This window comes from Epinephelus fuscoguttatus, linkage group LG9, assembly GCF_011397635.1.
Source record: "Epinephelus fuscoguttatus linkage group LG9, E.fuscoguttatus.final_Chr_v1".
Lineage (NCBI taxonomy): Eukaryota > Metazoa > Chordata > Actinopteri > Perciformes > Serranidae > Epinephelus > Epinephelus fuscoguttatus.
Window position 1 is genome coordinate 10611338 of NC_064760.1, and position 26244 is coordinate 10637581.

Below are 26244 nucleotides of genomic sequence, written 5' to 3' on the forward strand. Positions count from 1 at the left end.
GTGCAATAAGACTCCTATAACGTAGCTGCAGTGTAATTTGGGATATGAATAATAGCAGCTTTCCTGATATCTTCTCAAAAGCCAGGAAAATCCCTTTACCTTTAAATGAACCTGAATTGAGTGATTAAAGGTGTGTGTGAGCGTGTGCTGCACTCAGAGCAATCTGCCATCCAAAACAACTGTGTTGTAATTCCCTTTTCAGCCATGCGAGACCTGTTTAAAACACTCATCTGGATTCTGTCCTACATGAGATACTCAAAGTCCTGATGAAGCAACATTTAATCTCGCAAAAAGGTTTAACTAAAGTCCAACTAACCGCACCTGTCTGTAAAGGCCAATTTGTAGCTTATTTACGATCATTATGCCTTAAAAATACAGACTAGGTCTCAGTCTGACATCTCAGGAAGAGAAGCACTGTGCTGTGTTGTGTTGCACAGGAGCACCAATCCATCCCACTCAGCACAATACAGAATTCTTCAGCTATATTGATTGTGTGAACCCAACCCATACATCACACACAGCTACTTTGTTCACATTTCATCTGCCTCCTGTAATAAAACATATCGTACGTCCACTGACCTTTAGCGGAAATACCAAAGCAGACTTTAGATCTGCTCTTCTATGTTCTAATGATCTTGGAAGCTGCCCGAGCAAAATTAGTTACATCTATAAAAACACAGCTTCATCCAGCATCTGAGGGAGCAGCTGCCATAGCAACCAGACACTCAGTGTTCGCTGAAGATGAATAAGGACCAGCTCAGAGAGGTGGAGCGAAGCAGAGAGACAATACACATCATCCTGTCTTTGACGGCTCCTGTTCAAATGACTTTTTATATCACAGATATGCTGAATCTTTATATTTTCAGGATTAATATAAAAAAACCACAGCATGTTTACCCAACCCTTTTCCCTCCTGTTTGCCTCACGTTTTCCTGCTTCTCTCTTCTTTCTCTCATTGGAGTAACCACAGGGGGAAAAGATGAAGCCATGAGACATCCCATCAAAGAGAAGTTGCCACCCCCCTGAATATTATCACCTTCCTGGGTCACTCCAGATGACCCCAGGCCTCTCATCACCTCAACATCTTCACCTGACCTCTGACTCATCCCCTCTTCAATGACCCTTAGCTTTTCCCTCTGACCTTCACACAACCATCATTCATCATCCATTCATTTCAATACTTGAATAAATACATTTCAATGTGACGTAGGTTAGTGAAAACGGCATTCAATTTAATGAAAATTCTCTTAAAATACACATTAAATCTATTTCAATATGTAGGAACTACAGCAGTGATGATGCTCTGTGGTTATTTGAAAACAGATCGCATTCTGATGAAAATTAAGTATTCTCCTGTGCCATCATACTACATTAGGTTGAGTTAGATTCTACCTTAATGGGATTGTTGGGATCTTTAAAGGCAGGGTTGGTGTAAGGTACATGGTCAGTGTATTACCTACAGACGATGTCAGTTGACACGCCCCCAGTTTGGAGAAGCAGGCAGGTGAACTGCCACAGAAGCTAGGCAATGTACTGTGGAGGGGGGCGGCTTGATTTTTTAAGTGGCTGAAATACATTTTGCTGATGACCCCCATCCACAGCAGTGCATTACTTGCTGTCCATGTGGGTACTCCTGGCTGCTTCTCCAAACTGGGGCCGTGCCAAACATCTGCTGCTGGTTATACAATTGACTCTGGATAAGTACCTCATAGAACCCCACAGAACCATTCCTTTAAGCTCTACTAACACTCTCAAACAAAGACAGGTATTTAATAAATGAATGCTACCCAGAGAGGTGGCCAGTATAAACACATAAAGGCTGCTCTCTAATTGAGACTGGATAAAATGCTGGAATTAATTGTCCTCTTATAGTTCACATGTGAGAAATTCTTTATAATGTACATTTACAATGCTATTTCCATCAGTACAACAACATGGTCACTAACTGTTGCTCTGAGTTAATTTCTATTTTACTGTTTCCTGTGTTTGTTTTGTTTTTGAGCGAGGTCCAAATCAATAAAAGTTGCCATTTATAGATGTTTCGATTTTGTAGCTTTGGTCCATAAGTCTGCACCTCAAGTATTAATGAGTGAGTACATCAGTTTAGTTTCAAATTAAAAGCCTACCAGGAAGTAAAGTGACTACATTAGTCAATGAAAAAACAATCTATTAGAGAAGAAAATAGCAGATTGGTGAGTAAACGTGGTAGAATTAGTAATATGGGAATTAATCAAAGTAACAAGTTAACATGGACAATGTTTTAAGTTTGTATTAACAGCAGAGCATTGACTGCAAAGAGTTAGAACAGTTGGAACAGATCAGAAATAAGATATACTTATTCAGATCAGATCATTCATTTTCTGTAACCGCTTGCCCTGTTAGGGGTTGCATGGGGGCTGGAGCCTATCCCTGCTGACACTGGGCGAGAGGTGGGGTACACCCTGGACAGGTCACCAGGCTATCACAGGGCTGACACATAGAGACAGACAACCATTCACAATCACATTCACACCTACAGCCAATTTAGAGTCACCAATTAACCTGCATGTCTTTGGACTGTGGGAAGAAGCTGGAGTGAATGGGGAGAACATGCCAACTCCACACAGAAGGGCTGGTTCGAACTAGGAACCCTCTTGCTGTAAGGTGACAATACTAACCACTGCACCACCGTGACGCCAAATATACTTAATCAATGGGATAAATTTAGAAATAAAAGCCAATCTCTTACACAAGCCTGTTTCAAATACAACAGTTCAGGTAAATAAAATATAGTGTACTGTAAATTCCTTGTGACATTTTAAAACTTTACAGTTTACGGTATTACACTATCAGGGTTAACAGAGGATACAAACTAATTAAACATTTCTGAATGTCAAAACAGAGATGATGAGATGCACACTGACTGGTATTTGCATGAAACATCTGACTGAGAGGAAGCAACTCCAGAGAGTGGCTTCATTTTTAATACACAGTGCTCCCTTGTACTGCTTAAAACACTTTTGACATTGTGTCTTTGTCAGAGCTTACACACTTTGACTGAGTGCCAGTGAAAAGTCCTGAAGAAAAAGATGGAGATTACACAATACTCCGACTTCAAAAGGAAGCTAACGCGGTTGTGACCTTCCGGAGGCCTCCGTTTTCAACAATAAAGTGAGCATTAAAAAGTAAGATTGAAGTTGCAGCTGCGGCCCTTTCATGGGATTTCGTGTCTTCCTCTCTGTGGGGGGATTTTCATACAAATCAGACTATTTTTGACAAACAGCCCCGTTGTACAGAAGGCTGCTTTGTTGTGCAGGCGCAATGCAAAACAGAGCTCGTCATGTTGACAGAACACCGGACCATGACACAGTGATATTTGTTCAGCAGTAATCGTTTTGCATGGCTGAAAAGTAAATAACATGTACAGTACAGCAGTGTGTTAAGGTATTAAATGTGATTAGGATTGTAATGTGGTAGAAAATGTGAGGATTATGGTTGTTTTTTACTCTCAGTGGGTATGTTTCCAACTTGGTCCAGTCAAACTTTCCCTGATTGAGCAAGTGCAACTTAATGTGGGTGAGTTGATGATAAACGGAGCCAAGTATCTGCAATGAAGTCTGGATAATGAATCAGCAATAAGCTGGCATTGTGATGGCTACTGGCAGAGTCCTCTTGTTTACTTGTCTATATCTTTGTAATAAATATCTTCTAATTCGTTCTATTGACATTATATTGGACTGGAGCATAGATCACAGTGTAAAATCTACTTTAAAGGACTGAATCATTGTCTGCTTTATCTGCAGACTGAGGACAGCTGTCTCAGTCAGTTGTCAGACGGAAATATATTAACAACTTGTTGATGGATTATCATGAAAGTTTGTACAGACAGCGGAAGAAGGCCGCTAATTTTAGTGATACTTTGACTTTTTCACTGGTGCCACCAGCAGGTCAAAGGTTTCACTTATCCTCTGAATTATTCCAACATCTACCAGATTGATTGCCACAATATTATGCACAGACATTCGTAGTTCCCGGATTATAAATCGTAAACACCTCAGTGGTTTCCTGACTTTTCCTCTAGCGCCACAATGATCTTAACATCTTCGTTTTTTAGTGAAATATCTCGACAGCTATTGGCAAGATTGCCATGACGGTTCAGATTTGGGATGGGCCTATATCAATATTTAAAGATGAAGTGTGTAAGATTTAGGGGAATTTGGTGGCATCTAGTGGTGAACTGCAGATTGCAACTAGCTAAAAGTTCTCCCAGCTAAAATTACTTCAGTGTTTACTGTTCAAGATGTTTTTATCGGGAGCCAAATTATCCACAAAGGTCTCCTCCTCTCCAAAACAAACAGAGCAGGTGATTAAAACCGGTAAAAACACTGGATAAAGCAGTTTCACATTATAAATCAGTGTATCTCCAACACTGTTTGGCATCTTGGAGATGGGCTGCTGGCCCAGAACATGCTATTGTTTTCTCAGTTATTTTCTCTCATAAGTTAATGTGTGCCCACCTTTTTCTGATCTAGACATTCAGAAGGTTTTTACTGTGAGTTGAATTATCTGCTTGGGTTCTCTCTATCTCCAAAACAAACAGACCCTGTGATTTAAAGTGGTAAAGCACCAACAGGAACATCAGAACCGGACTGATTTTCTTTGTTTTTCACATTCTGTCAAAAGAGCTGTTTGACCAAGAAGAAAATGTGGCACAACCTGCGGAATACACAAATCTGCAAAGACATGCAAATATTTTGAAGCAATGTTCATCTTCAAATCTTTTACAACAAAGAGAAGGTAACATCAGCCTATCCAGAAATGCACAAGAGCAGTGATGATGCTTACAGGAGAGTGCAACTTAATCGCCACACAGTATCATTTCACAACTCAGGTAACTGCAGTGCTAAATGGAAGACACGGGCACCGTAAGAGAAGCAAGGGAGCAAATGTGCCTTTCCATGTTATCCTGTATTGCAAATTTTGCAGTGAATAGAACAATCAAATGCTTCAGACTCAGTGTGCGAGGTTTCTGTGCGTAAAGATTTGTCTTCAACAATAGATTTTGTGTGCAAAGGCCTTGAGTGCTAAAATACTGTAAAATTACTTTAAGCTGTATTTACATCGGATTTATTTAAAGTGCATTTGTAAGAGTCATACATTTCACCAGGTTACATGTAGAAACAATACAGCACAAATCTGAAAATCCCTGTAAATCATCTGAAATCCTACAGGCATAGCTAGAAGAGAATTAAAGGTCAGCGTTTGGATGTATTTATTGGATTTAACGCTATTACTCTGTTTTCTTTCCAGCCTGCAAATGGTGAAATCAGAAAATGTCAGATAATTTATTCAGCTGCCCCCTTTTCCCATGTTTCTCCTGCTGTTTTATCACAGCAGGGGAGACATGAGGCTGCTAAGAGATGTGAGGGCTGTGTTTTGTTTTTTTTTCTCAGCTCATGTCATTTTGAAATGTTTGTGCTGGACTTGACTGCTGCATTATACTGTAGGTCACATGTGTTCCTAAACTCCGAGCCTATACCTGTACATGAGCGGCCTTACTCTTGTCCACTTCAGGACCAACACTCTCTCGTTTAACGTTAGTGCCACTGTGTTAAAATAGGAGGCGACAGTTGGGAACAGTCCGGTTTTGCCTCTTGCCCGCTGCAACATAACACTCTCTACCTGTTTGCAGCCTGAGTGTGTACACGGCTGAATATATCTGCTCTGAGAGTGTCTGTACCTGTCTGTTTGTTTTCCCTCTCTCTCAGACAACTGTTACACACAATGAGCTCACCTGCCAGTGGACACGGCTCCTGACCTAGCTTTTGTGGGTTTGCCGCTGGGCGAAGTCCTATCTGTCCCTGCCTCATCATATTTCACTCGTACTGTATTTGTTTTCTTATTTCCCTCTAACTGTCCATGTCATTGTGCGTTTAATGGTTTAGTCCGAGCACCTACTGCGTACTTGTCTGTCCTTGAAGTTGATCCCTTTTTACAATGGTTTTAGTGTTGGGAATATGGTCATATCTCAGTGTGTGAGGGTGGTGCTAATGAGTACACTATGCCCAATTACACATTATGGTTTTCAGTACTATTTTGTTGCTTTTGGGCCTTCTTTTATACACAAAGCACGGTGTAATACGATTGTGTGATTGATACATTTACTCTTACAGAAAGTCTGAAGCTTAAGTTCTTTCCTGTTAGCACTGATGCCATTTCTCCAACTACACCTTCTGTTCCTAATGCTATGATCAAGGTCCACAAAGATAAAGAGCCTGAAAGGCCCCAGTGAAGGTTCAATTCACCCACATAAAAACAACCCGGTCTCACTTTGAAGTTGTCAAAATCCAGTGCTTGGGCAGTGACTTGGCGTCAAACGTGGACGAAGAAGCCGTCCTTTAATGTTGCCATGATACACGGCTAATCACTGTCATAGTTTAATGGCGCTCTGAGGCATCAGGAGGAAACACAGCAAGACAAGAACGAGTTCAGGTGGCAAAAGACTGAGTAGGGCGGGTGGGAGTACTTTCACGTGGGAGAGCGGTGTTTGTGTCCCACAAGATTACAAAGCCAAACCCTGTTCTTTTTTCCAAAACCTAACCACATGCTTTTGTTGCCTAAACCCAACCATGTGTGTTAGTCGTTGGAGGAAAAAAAAAAAGACAATTTGCATTGTTGTGGTGGTATCTCTTCCGAGTTGCCAGAATAAAATGTTGGCATCACACATTTCTGTAAAGCACTGATACATTCCATCTGTCATTTCATATGTATCAAGTCAATGTTTCTTCTGATTACATCTATATGAGCTGACTTTGTGGCTGGGACATGGATGGTGCTCTTTACATTTTAACTCAGGCTGTTAAACTAATTTCTTTGCACTTAAGAATCTCATTGTACGGTGCTATGGAGTGACATGTAGGGGAGATGGTTGCCAAGCTGCAGATGGCAGCAGACCACTGTTCGATACCAACAAAAACACTTATTTATTATTGAGACATCGACGGTATTTCCAGCCATGATTGTGCCACCAAAACTGGGTGTTTTAAGCCAAAACATGATCTTGTCCTAATCATGACCAAGTGGTTTTGGTGCCTAAACATGACCACAGTGTTTCTGAAATATGAAAAAGCATAAAGTTTAAACATATCTACTACATAATCATGTACAATTGTGTTGGGTATCTATCCTTGCAGATGATTTAGAGTTTATGGTGAACTGATTTCATTTGTGGTGCTGACAGCATTGAAATTCAGCTTTTACAGAAATAAAGTAAGAGAAACCACTAGATAAGTGACAAAAACTTTTGGACAAAGAACAAGACAGAACCGTTTTTGAAGGAACATTAGAAATGCTCATTTAGCCTACAAGCCTCTGAGTGGGTGAGCCAGTATACATGATGTCTTTGACTGACAGCTGAGCTGACAAGGACAACAAGACACAATGTAAACACATCGCTGCCGGTAACCGTAGCGTACAAGCCAAGGACGGACAACATTATGTAATCAGCTGTTTGAAAAATAAAGACCATACATTTCACTCATGAAGCTGTAGCAAAAGTTCAGTCAGGAAGACAATACTTTTCAAGCTCAGGCTGTAAGTTTCTTTCTCACCCTGCCACTTACTCCTTACACACACTCACTCACTATCTCTAGGTGTCATTGTCTGGGTCTGTCAATAAAGTCATCAGCTGCTTTTCAGCTGATTGACAATAAACCAGTAGCACAGCGACACACCTTCTCTGTCAGCCTATTATCATATTGCTCCTCATTTTCAATATGGTTCTTGCTGTAATTCTTTGTCGCTGCAGTAGTGCACGACCTCCACCTCCCCATCAACACTTGTCTGGACTCCATGGGCGGATTTATCTTGCTGTCGCTCAGATGTCCCTCGATCAAATCTTAATCAGCACAAATCATCTGTTAATCTGTACACCTATATTCTGTATTAAATAGTATCTTTACTTCGTTCTTATGTCTCTCCTGATTGAACTAAACTGACCAATCAGGTGGGTTATTGCAAAATAAAACCTGTGTCCCAGCTTGTACATAAAAGACATATTAGCTTTTCTCTGCTGTCACTGTCGCCATGATCAATAAGTTTAAGTTTCTTTACTTTATTAATCCCCCTGAGGGGAAATTCAATGACAGAACGATGATGCTACTGTATATGCAAATAAAATGATTTAATTAGCGAGATGTATCCAGGTTTCATTATTTTGCCTGAGACACAGAAAGGATTTGCCAATATCAGACCAAAAAATATGAACTAAATATGTATACAGAACTAAACAGAGAACACAGTTGCGTCATTTAATAGCATCAGTTTGCACTTCTAACCTTCAACTATTGTACACACTGTTGTAATGTATTCTCAGAAAACTTTTTGGTGCTTTTGGACTCATTTCTGCCACCCTTGCTAATACTGTCCCAGCTTTCCGTTTTTGAAATGCTTTAACAATAACCTTGCAAGTTGGGGACGGCCTGTTCTCTTTCCTTTTTATCTCAGAGAGCAGCAGGGTAATAGACCGAAACCACACAAAAAAACATAAACACAGAAGAACATAAAAACACCCCCGCACAAACCTTTCTGACTCAGACACAACGAAACATCTGCTGCATAACGACCATAAAAAAGCTGAAAACTGTCCTGTTTCCAATCCCCAAACTTCCTGAACATTCATCTAAATCCATCCACGACTGACCCGTGAGACGGAGCAGATCAAAGGAACCTCCCACAGACTGTTGCCTTACAGGCCTTCACATTGGTGAAACACCCAACGTCCCTTTAATGGGGACAAACATCATCACAGAGGCCGGCAGGGGAGGAGCGAGACGGGGACATGGCTGAAAACCAAGTCAACTGTCCCTGCGAGAGAGTTCACTCTTAATCACTCAAAACATCATTCACTCATTTGTGATGATAACAAACAGCTCTCTTAACTTTATTGTCCTCAAGGGGAAATTTGTCTTGCAGACCAAGCATTAACTTGTTGGGCTGAAAATTGAAGCCAACGTTGATGTGTCAAAGCTGCAGTTCCTCTAATGTCCACTTGAGGCTGGCTCCAAAAGCAAGATGGCAACGGCTACAATGCCAAACTTAAGGCTTCAAAACAGGACTCTACAAACCACCAAGCTATGTCCATTTTTTTTTTTTCCGTCCATGAGTCTGACACAGAAAGGACGGCAGAGGACATACCCTCACACCAATGTAAATGGGCTGGACAGCCACAAAAAGGTTCACAGGCTGAGAGCAATGCAAAAAATGTACATTTATTTAGAACATTCATGCCCAAAAAGAAGGGTGCTCAAAGTGCACGGATGGTCTAAATAATTTTTTTTGCTTTGATCTAAGCCTGCGAACCTGTTTTTGTAGCCCAGTTGTATTGGTGTATCTCTTCTGCTGTCCTTTCTGGGTTGTCCACTGTACCAATGCACCCAAGATAAGAACTTTTTTGTTGCCCTGAGTAGACACAGTTTCACAGCAGCCCAAAAACTTTAACACAGATCACACAGAGACTTAAACACAGAAAACAATACAAGCTTTCAGTCTGAAGATGTATGAATGTGAGACGTGTGAATTTCTCTTCCAGCATTAATTCCTAACTTTGTGACGTGCATTTTATCACTCTGTCTCTTTTGATCTTTGATTGTCAAGTCATTATGTATTCATGATGGGTTTGAATGAGCTTCAAGTAACAGTGAGAACATACACATAACAAAGTTCGCTGAGTAAGTAAACTTGGTTTAAGATAAGTAAATGTAAATACCAGATTTTGATTCGGCTTAAATCCAAAACTTGGAGGGTTTTTTTTCTAAATTCACCATTTCATTGCAGCATCAAATATACTCAATAGCCTCAACAGGCCAAAATGCAAAGCAGCCATGAGAAATGCTACATATTCATTTATTTTCTTTTTTTCTTCACATTTTATGTTTTTGCTTTTGGAATTGTGACCACTTTCACCACCCAGATGCACACCTAACAGCTGAATTCAAGCATTTCAGGTCCGTTTTTGGAGGAATGCTGAAAATCACTCTTGGAAATGTCAGAAATCATTAGATATAAATAATAACAGCCCAGTCGCCAGAAGAAAATGTTGGCATTGTACATTACTGCAAACCAAGGATACGTTACATTTTTACATTTTGAGATGAAGGGGATGGTGTGACACCTAGGCGAGACGACTGCCAAGCTGCAGACCACTTGAGACCAGTACTCAAAACCAACAAACAACAGTTCTGGTTGTTTTTCTTGCAAGCCATTGGCCGCATTTCTGGCTGTGATTGTGCCAAAGCCAGGTATTTTTAGCCAAAACATGAACTTTTCCTTTCTATAAGCAAGTGGTTTTTGTGCCTAAACATGACCACAAGTTAACCACAGCATTAAAGTTGATGAAGATTCTCAATCATCCAGGTCATGGTAATCATAAGTACTGGACTTGCTTGTGTTTCTTGAAGATGTTTCGCCTCTAATGCAAGAGGCTTCTTCAGTTCTAATAGACTAGTGTGAACCTTACAGAGTCGTTGAGTTCATATGTGAGTCATTGACACACCAGGCCATCTTTTGTGCCGTTAAGGTTAGATGGGTCCAGGTGAGAATGGGTGTTAAGTCGTCTGGGAAGGGATCCCAAGAATGCATTGTGGGTGGGTGATTCATTTTAGATTTCATGCAGAAAAAAAATTCAACATATTTGCTCTATAATAATGTTCAAATGTTACATTTCCATGGTTTCAAAAACATACAATGCCAACATTTATTCTGGCATTTGGGTTGCTTATAATGTGAATCCAGTCAATACACAGATTACAAAGTGTCAGAAGAACATTAACTAATGTTGACACCTGATGTAAAACAATATTAGGGAATATGGTAGGTATCATATCAGTTTCACAACTTGCACCTTATGATGCAAGAAAAAAAATTCTGTGCGATTGTAGAAAATGCAACTGACAAGCCAACAGCTGCTGAGATGCATTGGCTCCAGTCCAGGTGAGACCTTTTGTTTAAGCAGGGAGACCATCAGGGGACAAGTTCTTACAAGAGCACAATAGCACTGTCTGCAAAACAGACGCTGCTTAGCAGCACTGCTGACAGTATAAAGAAATATTTCAAGTGGATCAAAGCTCTAAATTAAGTGGACAAAGTTAAGACACAGGGCTGCAAAATAACAGCAGACCTTGAAGAAAATATATTCATCAACCCCTGCGTGTTGATTTATTGGGCTGTTTGCAGGAATGGCACTGTAGGTTTTACAGCGACCCATTCCTTTAGAAAAGGTTAAGCAGGTGAGACTACAGTTGATTTTAGTCACCATTACACAGAATGAGACAGAGGACGGGTTATACATCTTAATTAGAAAATGTGAAACCTGAACAAAGTGGTCTCAGTTGTCCCCGTAGTTGTCTGTGTGCATAAATGTACTTTTTATGATTTAAATAAAGCACAATAATAAAGTGTTGGGTTACACTGGCCGTAAACACCTACTATGGTGTCAAAAAACAGGCGCTCTCAGATTTTTTTCCCTGATCATACCCACCTTTAGCATGAGTCATCGTGCCCTTTTTTAAAGGACACAGCCAGCCTAAAGACAGTCGCTCTCACACTTACAGTGCATTTACATTTTGCTCAGCGAGACATAACATGAGAACAACAGAGAGCACAGGGACATGTCTGTCTGCTCGCTGCACTCTTGCTCTGCTTATCATACTGTGAAGCCGTTCTGGCTCTCTCCTGTCATTTTCATCCATCATTTCCTATTTCTTTATCTCTCTCTCCACACACACACACACACACACACACACACACCACATGCACGCACTCTATTCCTAATAAGTTTGACAAGAACACCCTGTAAGACCAGACAAGGCAACCGGATCAAATCTTAATCACCACAATGATGGGGAGGACAGATCCTCCTCTATGCATACTAATGAGCATCCCCCATCAGCATAAAGGTTATTGAGGGTATAAAAGGAAACTTCACTCATTCTCAATTAGGTGAACCTCAAGTTGACTACAAAACATTTGAGTGTTGGATTCATACAGACCAACAGAAACGCTTTGTTAAATTGATTGAAATAAACATTTATGAGAGGCTAGCCCTGTTTTCATGACATGTAAGTACAAGTATTTAATTTCATGGACAATAAAAACATAATTTTGGTTTGTTTAGTTTTACAAGTATTTCATTTTAGTTACGTTAATGAATTCTAATTTGAGTTTTTTTACCTATTTTGCAAATCCAAGCGGGCTATAAAATGAAGCCAACGTGGAAGTACCAAAAACTGCAGTTCCTTGAATGGCCGCTACAGGCTGGCCCAACTTTACAGCACAAATAAACATGTTTACAACTTAATACAAAAACGGTTTTGGTCTCTATGGCTAATTTCAATTTTAACAGCACCTGTATGGACGTGAATTTGCATATAACGCACCTGTTACGTGTTTTATTAAGTTATGCATATTTAAGGTCATGGCTGCTTTGAGTGACAGGTCGTCTGCAAGGCGTCACCACGTGAGACTTGGAGGAAATATATTCATCAGCCCTGCATGTTGATTATAGCTAATTTCACCTGTCGTGACAGCTGTATGGGGGGTGAATTATTATATAACTCATCCATTTAATTTTTGTTAAGGCTTAGAGGTACACATGTTTAAGGGCGGGGCTGCTTGAGTGACAGGCTGTCTGTGAGGCTCCATCCTATTTTCCACAATTGGTTACTGGTTCCAAAAAGCCAAGATGTCGACAACAGATAACAGAGTTTGTCTGTTCATCTGATGTCAACAGAATTACAGTAAGGGGACTTTAACTTTAAAGGGGACCCATTATGTTCATTTTAGGGTTCATGCTTGTGTTTTGCATTTCTATTGGAACATATTTACATGCTTAAATGTTCAAAAAAAAACCATGTTATTTTCCTCATACTACCTGTGCTAAACCACCTGTAATTACCCTCTGTCTTAAATGCTCCGTGTTAGCGCCTGTCTCTTTAAGTCCCCTTCCTGTAAAAAGCCCAGTCTGCTCTGATTGGTCAGTGCTTTCAGGTCTCTGCATTGCATCACTGCAACCAGGTAATGATTGTAAGAACAAATAGCAGCAACTTTTGCCATGAAAAATAAAATATAAAAGCTTCAAAACAGAATATTCACAAGCGAACATGTTCCAGCAGGAATATGATCTGAAACTGGGGAGAAATTAACAACAGTGGCAACCAAAATTACAGTTTCCCCAATGTCAGCATGTCGCTACATATAGCAGTGTAGGCTACGTACTGTTTACACTTGTAGTAATGTGTCTCGAGCAGATAACCATATTAAGAAATCCATCACGAGCTGAAGTACACTTGTTTTGAACAGTTTAATATGAACATCTGACACTGTAATATTAGTTATATGACAGTAACTAAAGAAAAGCATATAAGGTCCATTTTAAAATGCGGAAAACATTACATTCCCCCTTTACACAAGTTATTATGGAACAGTGTTTGAATGTCTTTATTATAGATAAGATAACCTTGGTTGACTTTTAAATAAGCCATATATATTCTCAGCCTAATTGACCTAAAGGTTGTAAGTATGACCATCTGCGAATGTCTCTCTAGGCTGCCTCTGAATCTCCATTCATCCCCAAGCTTTATGGATGCAGTTGTGAAACGATGCTCTTCATCATATCAGTGATGAGTCGTAGATGACAGCTGATCTATAATCATTCTAGCTACCCTGCCTCTCCTCGACACAGTGCCTGACTCTTATGATAGATTTAGCTTCTGCCACGCCGACAGCCGTGCTCAAAAACCTGACTTATTCACATACTGAGACAGTGAGGGTAAATGGCGTTGTTGGCGTCGATGCCGTTGTCACCGTAAAAGCTTTTAGAGCTTGATAAAAGGCTGCAGAACAATGAATGAGTTGTTTTTATTTTTCAAAAGAAAGCTATGGGAGGGGACATCTAGATAGAGGATAAAGCCAAGGATAAAGCCTCGGTTACATCTTTTTAGGATAAGGATCTGTGTTCTGAGAAGACAATCTCTGGATCTCTATTTGCCGACCAAAGACATGCAAAGAAGTAAGTCGTGTGGCACTGGTGCAGAGACACGTAGTGCTGGTGCCTCAGACAAAGGAGAAATGTGCATACTGAAACACTATGAATGAATGAATGAATGAACCCAAATCCTAGTAACTGAAGTCAGTTTTCTGTGCTGCATGCTTGCTCAGCTAAAGGACGAGACCCTCCATCTGGCATTGAAGACCTGGCTTAGGTGACCCCCGCATCAATTCTGCCACGTGCACTGAATTTTAACCTGCTGCTGTTGGTGGTGTTTTAGTGGCTGTGTTTCTTTCTGATTATACAGGGGATGAATAATAACTGGATCCTCATGTGCATATATACTAAACGCCAAAAAACAACAGCCAAAGGGAGAATATTTGAGGAAAATGAACGAGAATTCATTCATAAAATAATTTTAAATTCCACTTGGAAAATAGTGATGGGCAATAATGAACAAATGAATCTTTCTGAACGACTCTTTTTAGTGTCTTGTATGTACCTGATCAGTCTGCCAAACATCTGGACACTTATGAATCGGTAAAGTGTCAAAACATACTGCAGCAATGGCACTGAATGAACAATGAAGGACCGATTAAAGTTGAGGCCAACAGTGCATTCATGTGATCCTCAAATGGTCATTCTTCCGGCCTTGGTGTGTTCATGAGCTTTAAGTTGGAAACAACATGGATGCTATCAAGAACATGTATTGTATTCTATTGCTCAGAGCATTTAAGCATTTAAACAACACACTGAGCCATGAAATATGATCGGGAACTCATTTTTCCAATGCCACATGAATGCAACACTAGGAGGTAACTGGGGCATCTGCTAATTGCCCCTCAAAGCATCACAATTGTTTGCTCAATGACATTTCTGTAACATTCCACTGAGCTGACATAGCCTACCTACATAGAGTGGAATGCTGAATCAATGCATTAAAATGTTTTTATCTTTATTGATGTAAACTTACACACAATGACTGGCAGTGCGTTGAAGTGAAGTTTTGTGGCGCAGACAGCAACAGCTGTTGAACATGCATGTACTATAATGGTGTCAGAGAGAAACTGACACCATATTTTGCAAAAAGTTTTATGACTCAAAAGGTATAGTACATTTAGGCTGCTTTCAGACCTAGAGTTGTCTTGCTTTGGTCCGAATCAGGGACTAATTTTGTTACAAAGCTGTACAATTGCCTAGAGTTGGTTCGTGCTCTCACGGCAGCATTTACAAGCGGACCAGATCACATGCCTTGTGTGAGAAAGCTGCTCTTGATTGGTCAGAATTTCCATGTGGGAAAAATCCAGGAAGTGAACAAAACGTTGAAGAAGAGTACACTTGCAAGATAAATGTGACACTTTCTAATGTCACAATGGAGGGACAACTACGCAGGTTGATTTTAGCGCTGCTTATCGTGGACTATATTGCTGTCATTGTTCATTTTAGTCAAACCATGCAGTTTGAAAACGAGGCGCGGCTCCAACTAGAAAACAATGTTTTGATGCATTGGATGTGCTGAATGTGCATATTAAGGCAGTACAGGAGGAGGTGCACATTAATAATCCTCCAGGACTGTAACATGCTCATGATTAACCCAAACAATGTGTCATGTGACTGCAGTTGGTTCAGATCCAGGTCGGAACACGTTCTCACCACAAATGAACCGCACCAGAGTTCGTTTGTAACCAGACCAAGACCACCTCTTCAAGAAGGTCTCGGTCTGGTTGTTTTGGTGCACACCTGAGTGTGATTGTTGTGTTCACACCTGCCCAAACAAACTACACTTAGGGGGCAAACAAACTTGAGTTTGAGTGAACCAAACCAAACAGGGCAGCTGTGAAATCATTCTTAAATAGGGCTGCAGAGTATTAATCAATGACTAATCGACTATTAAAATAATCGCTGACTATTTTAGTAGTCGACTAATCGGTTTGAGTCATTTTTCATGGAAAAGTACTATGAAACTACCCCAAAATACTCTTATTGCAGCTTCTTACATTCAAATATTGGCAGCTTTACACACTCTCCCATGACGGTGTGCTAAAACCCTTTGGGATGAATATGAAACAAGACAATAGATGACATAATTTTGGGGTTTGGGAGAGACAGAGCGACACTTTTCAACATTTTAACACATTTTTCGATAACATGATTAGTCGACTAATCGAAGAAATAATCGACAGATTAGTCGACAATGAAAATAATCCTTAGTTGCAGCCCTACTCTTAAATCCATCAACTTGAAGGAACAGACACAATCTGCCTATCACTACTGTAAAACACAAGTAAATGGACCTTTATATAAGCTTATTTAGTCAAATAGTACATTTAGTATGTATATGTACAGTGTATTTTATGTAAAACCAAAATGTAAAATGAATCTCAGTTTTGGTGAGTTTTGTGCATTTCTGCCATGAAACGTATTTTAAAGTGATCCATCAAACCCTGGTGACTCTCCCAAGGCCAGGAGGAAAACAAACATGAGCCACCAGTCAGATTCTGTCAAGTTTAGCTCTGTCTCGACAGTCTGTCTACTAAATAAATCATGATTTTAAGGTCTTATTCTGGCTCCAGCATGCAGTCTGTGTGTATCACTGCGAACTTTGAGCTGCACAAGCCACTGTCGCTGGAGGACAAACACGTTTGCTTCCTGCTTAGCTGAGGGCAAACTGCTTTTGAGCCACCTTCCTCGGAGGCACTGTGCAAAGTAAGTCATTGGATATAAGACAGGAGGGGACTTCCAGCTGAGAGCCTTTGAATCAGGCTGTAACTGATGCTATCTCAGTCTTGTGTTTTTTGAGGACAGAGTGATAAGGGCTTGGTTGGGGGCTGTATTCAGGGCAAGCAAAGATCCACAGAGGGTTCTTTAGCCTCATTTTTTGACCGGCCAGCTCCCAGGCCTATTTAATATTTCACAGCTTCCTCTGAAATGGAGGAGAATGCACTTAATTAAGTGTGAACAATAAATTGGCTATAACCAATGCTCTGCTGCGCGTATATGGTCGGTTTGAGCTTTTGATCATTCAGCAAGGTCCCTGAAAGCATGCATCCCTGAGATGCTATGTGCATGTAGATGCATGAAATTACAGTATGACGTGATTCGACCATGACAAACTAGAACTTTGAAGTGTTAAATCGCCGGCCAGCTGTCAGTGACCTCAAACTGCTCTGCTGCTCTCAGAGGAGGGAGAGACGTTTGCTTTGAAAGAGGCGAGAATCTGAAATAAAAGCATAGGAGCATGCTATAGCAGAATGTAAAGTTGAATTTGGCAGGCAAACGCAGACAGACACACACACAAATGCAAAAAGCCAGGTGCACAGGGTAATATAAACATTTTTCACTATTAAAGGAAAGGTCCGTTCCTGCTGTAGATAACTGCCTATTTTATGATGTTTGTCAGATTCCCTATCAGTGATTCTGTGTTGCAGTTGTGAAGGTGGTTTTTCCAATTAGAAAAAGGCGTGGGGATGACATGTGCCTTTGTCATTCACTAACACAAAAATTGTCAGAAAAGGTGTCAAATTTTGCACTGCTGGTGGCAAAAGAGAAAGCTGTAGCTGCGCTGCATTTTGGAGGCTCATAATAGGATGTTCATGCAATATTTTGACTTCAGAGAGGTTCCCAACCATTTATGCTCACGACCCGTTAATACAAAGTAATGTCTACTTGTGACCCCTCATTAAAGGGTGTGCAGTTCAGTCCTGGAGTGACTTTCCTTTGGTTTCATTTGAATACTTTGAGCAATAATGTGAGGCCAGTATCTCACTAGAAAAATGCAAAGATTAGATAAAAGACTAAAGAACAAGCATCACTTTGAGTAGCAGCATGTCTTTTACTTAGTTTTAGCCCTGATGATTATCTCAAAACCCCTTAGATTTATCTTGTGACCCTTTGTGGGGTCAAACCCCCCCGAAACTAAATCCTACAGTTCTCTGTTCATTGCTCACACAGCTGAAATATTTAATCCTATATAAGGGACACTTGCAAAACACAAATGTAACAAAAGAATGGTCAAAATCAAAGCAGCAGAGGCCTTAAAACACTCAATTTTACATTCCCCATGATGCAACCAACCATTTCGAATGTTATCAACTCATTAAATGGCTGTTATCAGTTGTTATCATTACCATTAAAATGCTTCAGATGGGGCAAAATGCACCTACCAGTAGGCCAGAAGGTGCATATCAATGGTGTGAAAGGTTAGGTTGCCGTTTCACTTTCATGAGGGTTTGGCACCAGATCTACTTGGTAAGGTTCAGAAAAAGATGGTAGTTTGGATAAAACAAATGAGAACCTGACACAAGTTAAATATGTTACATCAATGTTGACTTTTGGGTACACATGGGACACAAACAGCAGTCTCTCAGATAAACGTCCTATGTCTTTTTGACCCATCCATCCACTCAGGCCTCCTTCCTACGCAGACTTTGTTGCTCTTTATATTACATTACCCGACTTCCTCCTTTACCCCATCATAATTACTTCGGCCGCTAGAGGTTGCCTCCTAACCATAAACCTAAATGTAGAAGGTAGAATAGAGCCATACTAACATATGTTTAATAGGTTGATGACAGCCTTCTGAACCTGTCATGGATGCATAAAGAGAACTGGCTACAGCTTTTGAAGTGGGACCCCACTCATTCCTATGCAAGTTGCTAAGTGATGCATAAGGCCAAAAAAGATCCACATCCGAGTATAAAATTACCCAGATCTTACGCATTGTTAGACCTACAGAGCAAGCACACTACAGACTCTCGTGAACCCAGCAGCTAACTTGTGCTGTCTAAGCAGCTAACTTCCGGTTTAACTCTCCACCAACTTGAATTTGGATAGAACTAATCATGAGCCTCTTCTAGACTTCTGAAACTATGGCAGACCAAGTGGATCAGATCCTGATGCTCAAAAAATGTATCCACTTATTTACACACATCTCTTTCACAATTCAAGTCTATTGAAAAAAGCTTTTCACATCAGCAGGGACTATATTCAACTTATCTTGCATTGTAACATGCATTATGACAACTTAATAAGGTTTATGTTTGTTTATAAATGAAGTGGAGGAGCCTACATGTGTTTTGTTTAGTTTGTCTCAGAGGCTGCAGAGGGACTCCGCAGCTCCGCTCAGCTGTCTGCTGCTGCGAGAGATCAAATTTCATTGGGGGCGGGGAAAAGTGCGAGGGAGTCAGCAGTCATTCAGTTTGTTGCCCTAACCAAAGATACTGGATTACTACTGTACTATACAGTATACTATACTGTACTATTACTACTGTTATTACTGGTTTATCCACCGTCTTTGCCCTAATGTCTTGGTGGCCTTCTGCTTCTTCTTCTTCTCATGTAACCTTGTATGTATTGGCGGTTAATACAACATTACCGCCACCTAGTGGATTGGAAGCACATTACACCTACAATGGGCTTTTATTGGGAAAAATAGCTCAAATGCGGTCCCCAGTGGTAAAATTAGGTATATAATTCGATATATCAGTTCGGTTAGATATTTGGCTTTAAATCAAACCAGCTGGAAAATTTTCAAACCGGCACAAGCCTACCTGGAACCTACTAGTAGGTGTAGCAGACCCCTTCTGACTCATGCTTATGATGCTGATAAACAACGATAACGCCCATTTAATTGAGTGATGACATTTGAAGCAGGTGATGCAACTTATAGCCACCACTATCAATGAAAAAAGCCGCCAAGAAGCTGAGTCGGTTCTTAACTGTGACTTGCTCAAATAAATCCATACCGACTGAAATAAATAACTGAGATAACTAAAGCAAAACGAGATGAAACTCAAGATTACGTAATGTGACTAGGTCGACAGACATACTGAAGCCAAAAGCTCGCCCTCTTTGTCTAGAAGCCGCCACACTAGTGAAAGAACAGGTACAATAATGTGAAACCACACCCCTGTGCCAATCACAACTACCGGATGGTAGTGAAAGTGGCCAAAAGAATGTGTGCAGCCTAAACAAATAATATGCAACAGAGGTTAAATACATATTCTGGCTCCTACACAACTCTTTAGCATCTTCCAGTAGATCTTTGCTGACTGATAAATGCCAACATCTTTCAAACTTCAGTTCATACTGCAAGCTTTCTGTTAAAATATGGAGTTCAATGCCAAATGCCAGATAACCCTGATGACATCATCAACGGTTACTTTACCAACCAATTGTTTTCATAGGCTGAATTGGACTCCTTATGTTGAGTAAATATACTTTCATGTGTAAACTGGTGGAGCACCCACACGATTTTGAATGCAGCTGTGCAGGAAATATCACAGTATGAGCCATAATGTCGCCATTGGCAGGTTGTCCACAGAAAAAATAAGTACCACTTTCTAACAAGGGCATTTGTTTTGTATCTAATGCTTTATTAATGGTTAAAACATTTTTTGATGCATTATAGATCACAACCTGGCAACCCAAAAGTTGCTGTCCATAATACATTGTGGCTAAACTAGAAAGCACGGCTCTACTGTAAGTTAGAGCTTACAAATCCTTTTTTAAAGTATTTTAAAGATGAAAAATACAACACAGTAATATGGCCCCAGAAATCCAACATACACCATAAATATCTATTATTTTTAACAGCGGTGTTGTGTTTTAGGGTGCATTAGTCATTTAACCACACGGGGTCTGGGAGGTGATTCTATTCTCGGAAGTTCGAACGAGAATCTTTTCAATTTATTGCTCTGGGTGGACAGCACACCAATATAACTGCACACACATCCTGTACATGCACACACACAGTCAGAATGACTCCCCTGGTCTTGGCAGCAGATGCAGGCCTGTCCAGATGAACTGTTATTGATGGAGGAATGCATCATCCTCCCTCCCACTGTCTCTGACACACTGCATTGATGAAGTATGCTGCTGCACAGGCCAAGTACAAGCAGAGTGTGATACGACTGTGGGGCACAGATCCATATGTTCTGAGTCTTTTTTCATAATCTTAAATAATGTCTTTACTGTGTTATATTGGATCAGAGAGAAAATACAAAACTAATTACTAGTTCATGAAGCCAAAAAATATACAGTTAATTAAATTATGGTAAAAGTCAGCAAGTATCTGATTAAAAAAATGTGTAAATGAGTCTTCTGTGCCAACTTTTGGTGCTTAAAACTTTTCAATACTTTGTGCTACAGACAGTTTGGTTAGGACTGAAAAATACTGAGACTTGGTGCACAGCCTCGTTTCAGACCTGGTACAAATATCTGCTCCTTTCCTATTTAAAAAATGAACAATGTGAGAGCAAATCTGCCACTCAGCTCCTGTAGTGCACCTCAGTAAAACCACATTTAGTTTCACATTTTCCCTCATGCTTCCTTCCTCATTAAAGACAAATGTGCTTTTGTTGGATCCAAAGTGAAAGCTCACACCTGACACACAGCCACACTGAGCAACAGCTCCGAAGTAATGGAGTGTGTGAGGAGCTCCACAGAAATCTTACAAGGACCTGTACTTATAATGTTTTAGCTTTCAGTATGTCAGCTTCAATATTTCTCCTTTTATTCTCCGCTGCGTGCTGCCTTGCAAAGTACATTTTAACAAAAGGCAAAGTGGTGGTGTTAATGCACTATAATTACACACGGAGGTGGATTGTGAGGCAGACTGCCATCTACCGGCTTAAAAGCAAACCCCTCACCACCACCTCACCTCCTCACCCCAGCTACCCTCACCCCTCCTACTTCAAACTCCCACTCAAGTAATATTCGAGGAGGATACAGTCCATGCACACACATTTTGGAGAAAGCAAAGCATGTGCACACTTTCAGCCGAGGGACAAAAACATCCCTCAGACTATTAGCAGCCTTTTCAACATTTATTGTGACAGTCATTCACTCATCACGAATCTACATCCAGCTATTCACTTGTTCTTTCTCTAAACCCACTCATTCCCCATTCAGGGTCACTGGGAGCTGTGTGATTGTTTCAGTAATTTGCCGTTTAAATGCTACCCCGACAATAACCAAACTGTGTTGCTGAAGTGAGCCGGCCTTGCAGTTTGTCACCCCACCAGTCTGAAATATCACAAGTGTCAGGTGCTTAGCATAAACCATCATGCAGCAGCTTCAGTTAATTACGTGCACACTAAATACTCTAAATGATAGCTCAAAGCATTTACAGGGATTGTTGTACGGCAATTTCACTAAAACTCTGACTTTACATGATTCGATTAAGTTCATTCCCAGAAGCATATGTGGAGGCCAGCTGTCAGAAATTAAGAATAGGGTAATAAAAATGACTTTTCTGGTGGTTATTTGTGTTTTTAAGAACTGCCCTGTGCTATTCTTTGTGTTTATTTTATGTTTTGTCATCAGGTTCACTCCCTGATCTCTCTGGAGCATGTGCAGAATTGAAGTGGTTGCTTTTTAATGTACCTGTTTTTAACAGATCTGTTGAAAACTGTATTCTCCTTCTTTGCAACTTGGACATGGAACAATCTTAAAAAAGATTTAAAATTGATTAATTTAAAGGCATCACAAATAATGTGGTGGCATGCTTGTATTTGACTTGTTGGTTTTTTTATTGTGGATCTTTGCATTATATCTTGTCTTTGTTGCATTTTAAATATGTTTGGATAGGCTGTTACCTCAGCCAGGTCTCCCTTGTGAAAGATTTTCAGTCTCAGTGGGACTTCCTGGTTGAAAAAAGGTTTAATAAATGAAAAAATATTTTTAAAAAAATACTTGAAGAAATCAGACTGAGGTAATTGATCACATATCAGCATAATTTGAAAAACTGACTTAACACCACAACTTAAGTAGACAAATCAGGTTGGGATCACTTCAATGTGGCCATAATTGATTGAGACAACCAAGTTAGATGTTTGCTAATCTAGGTATAATGAAAATATTGATTATGTAACACCACAGAGAGGTAGAAGAAACAAACTGGGGGGAAATCACACACAGGTCTATTCAAGATGTTTAAATATGTGCAATCCATTTAAAACAAGTCAACAATAAATACATGCTGATACAATTGTTGGATGCAGATTGCTGTCAACAATAAATAAGAAAACGATATTTCCAGAGTCCCACAACAAATACTTCGGTCTCAGTTCCTATTTCCCAGAGGGTGCACAATGTTTCTGGTAGAGAGGAAAGTGATATTTGTATGTTTCACATCGACATGGCTCTCGCTGTGATCCGTCGGAAGCAACGAGCCTCTCCAAGCAGGAAGCTTTTATATGGTAATGAAATCGATTGGACCGATGCGCGCACCAATCAGAAGCGTTTGATTTATGTTTAAGGGACTGTTGAGAGGAGTAGTCGCTTGGCAACCGCCTAATGAAATGTGCGAGCTGTGGCTATTAAAAATAGCGACCTCAGAACCTATTTGCTGCTTTTCAAAGAAAACAGTCTTGGTTCTTGTGATGACAGAAAAGGCGTGATGAGAAGTGAAAACTCTCCGCTGTCTGCTGGAATAAAACGGTGTAGCTATAGGCGAAGTGATGGAGTTGGATGTGAGGCTTTAGAGTCGTGATTTAGGTTTTATTATCCCCGTGCGTTTTATCCAGGGGGCTGTCAATCATTTAGGGCCTTGGGTGTTAATTCAGCGCACATTATTAATCCTCAATATACGTTAAAGCGTCGCTCAGGCACTCCGTGCGTAAATCTGTGTATGTGTGATGTCTTATAGGAGCCAACAATGGATGAACGCTGCTTCTTGAGCCGAGAAAAGACGTGACATCGGAACACACAGCAAAAAAACGTCCATCTCAGCAAGTCTAATCTCGTTTTTTTTTCTCGAAACATGAAAGAAAAATCCAATCAGTGTGGCGAGACAGATTGGATCTATTTGTCTCAAGTGCCGGTTTTCTTTTGTCGTGGAATAAAGAAGATAGAAAGTCAGATCGGTAAATTGGTAGCCTATAGAAATACCATTTGATTCCAGAAACAGGTTGATGAATCACTCCACTCGTCTCTCCGCTCACTTTAGTAAAAATCATTGCGTTTAAAAGGCTGTTGGATACAAAAAAAGAAAAAGCAGGATCGATATTTTTGCAGCGTTGCCTTGTTTGATCTCTGAATCTGAAGGAATGAAAATGGGATGGATGTGACTGACTGTTACTGTGGAAACCAACTTTCCCCCTGCCTACACGATGCTCGCTCACCAAGCTCAAAGCCTTGATATGTTTGCTGACAGAATATTAAAACATTTCATATGATTCCCATCTCTACAGATACATTTATCCAAACTGCACCTCACCAAAACGCACAATACAGGTATGAACATTTTATGGATAGCAAACACTTGCAAGAAAGATTCATTCATTTTAAAAAGAGGGAGGAAATATTTTTGTCACTTACAGCAGTTGGTTACAGCAAAACTGTTCGCCACTTCCAGATTGTCAATGTGGGGCGTCAATCTGAATTCCGAGGTGCCAAACTGAACCATTCCTATCCGAAATGCGCTGTACTCTTGATCCGCGCCCCTTGGAAAGAGTCCCCCTGAAACCGAGATACAAACATCAGCTATACTTGAAGAATACCACAATGTTCTCTGGTAAGACACATTCTCCAAGCACATTTTCTCAGCATTTTACGCACAAATTCGCCCTTTTATCCAAGTGGTTTCTATCTTTGAACTAATGGATACCTACCAATCTGAACACTGGGCGAGCCTCCAAGCGCGCATCCCCATAAAACCAGCAGAACTGAAACGGATAAATTCACTATCTTTTCCATGTCCACAGTTTAGGTGTCCACATCCACCGGTGGAGTCTGATATTCCTCGATGTCTCCGGAGATGTTAGATCCGACACATATTGGACACCTTCAGCCTTTGGGGAGAAAATTTTAAAATCAGCAGCAAAGGAGCGTTTCTTTTTTTGTGCAGGTGGCACGCTGTGAAAGGACACCAGCAGTGAAGGAATGGTCGCCTGCAATGTAGGTCTGCTGTCTCTTCTTCCGCTCCTCCTCGTCGCTCCCCTCCTGCCGGCAGCTGATACCTCCTCTAAACGCACAGGGACACTGCGCGTCTCCGCTCGGCGCGCAGGAGATCCTTTTAGCATCACACCCACAAGTGAGGAATGTTAATGAGAAGGCGGACGGAGACGGAAAGAGCCGAGCGGAAACCACTTAGTGACAAGAGCGCACACTACACCTCCAGCTACAATGGGAATTAAACCTCTAGTCTTCATGACAAACTTTAATTAGTAGCATAAAGGCTTGAAAACCTGGAACATTGTTGATTTAATACATCCTGGGGATGATACTGACTTTATGAAGTGCAGGCAGAACATTTCAACCTTCCACATAGAGTCACAGTCAGTTTCAACAGGTCAGTCTGAATTTATGGAAAAGGCTTTCCAACCAAACACCAAGAACCTCAAGTGGACTGACTTAACTTGACATCTTCCTCTCCAAGGTTAAATGAACCTTCCTTCCTTACTAACAGATTGTAGTCAGTGGCCCCCCAGAAATGTTTCACAGGGCAGGCCAGATAGGGCCACCGGAAATCTAGGAGTGGCACAACAAGCCCAAAAGCTGAATTTCAGAAATACTACTATACTGATCCAGTTGAAAATTATGTCAATATGGAGACTAACGCCTCGTTTCCACTTACCTTTGTGTACGGAGACAAGGCAACCGGAAGTCTTTGCATTCCTATGGGAATCTCCATGATATCCGATTTGCTTGCGAAACTCCTACCGCTCCGTAATATCTCAGTCCACAATTTGCTGCGAGTATGCTCAAAAAAATTGACACCAGTCACATAGGTAAGTGGAAACAAGGGATTTTAGGGTATTATAAACTGATATTCTTTGGTTTCTTATTTTACAGTTTCTAATTATCTGATGTGACCAATATCGGTACAGTTAACATTTTGAGTTAGTGTGTTATGTTACAGGTTATGCAATTTATTGTTCTTCAGATACGCTGGTTGTCCTTTTCCTTCAAAAGACAAATATACAGCTTTAATTTGAAGGAGGTCATTGATTGTAAGGAACAAAATCTTTACTCTGAACAAGCCTTCTGAAGTTTGAGGGAAGATTCATGGGTACCCATAGAACCCATTTTTATTCAAATATCTGAGGATGAGAGTTCAAGAGACCCCTTTAAACAAGGTCATGTCACTTGCTCCTTTGACAAAATCTAGCCTAAGTTTGATGCCACCTTCCCAACAAGCCATACCAACATGTTTGGTAGGCTACCAAAGGATGCTTTTGGTTGTCTAGTTTTAGTGTTTGACAGTAACGTGTCATAAT

The 26244-nt window shown here is 40.5% G+C and overlaps 1 protein-coding gene across 6 annotated transcripts in view; it reads right to left on the reverse strand.

Annotated features, from left to right (window-relative positions):
* gria2b (glutamate receptor, ionotropic, AMPA 2b) overlaps positions 1-25065 on the reverse strand; it is an 85208-nt gene extending 60143 nt beyond the window's left edge. For 2 of the 6 annotated variants that reach the window (XM_049585108.1, XM_049585112.1), the window contains exons 1-2: positions 24637-25060; positions 24344-24484 (exon numbers count right to left, since the gene is read on the reverse strand). In XM_049585108.1, the coding sequence (XP_049441065.1) occupies positions 24344-24484; positions 24637-24721 (226 nt within the window). In that variant the 5' untranslated portion in view covers positions 24722-25060. Of the gene's footprint in view, positions 1-24343; positions 24485-24636 lie in introns of all 6 variants that reach the window. The other 4 variants (XR_007449981.1, XM_049585107.1, XM_049585110.1 and 1 more) reach the window with 4 other exon arrangements.
* Between the last annotated feature and the right edge of the window lie 1179 nt (positions 25066-26244).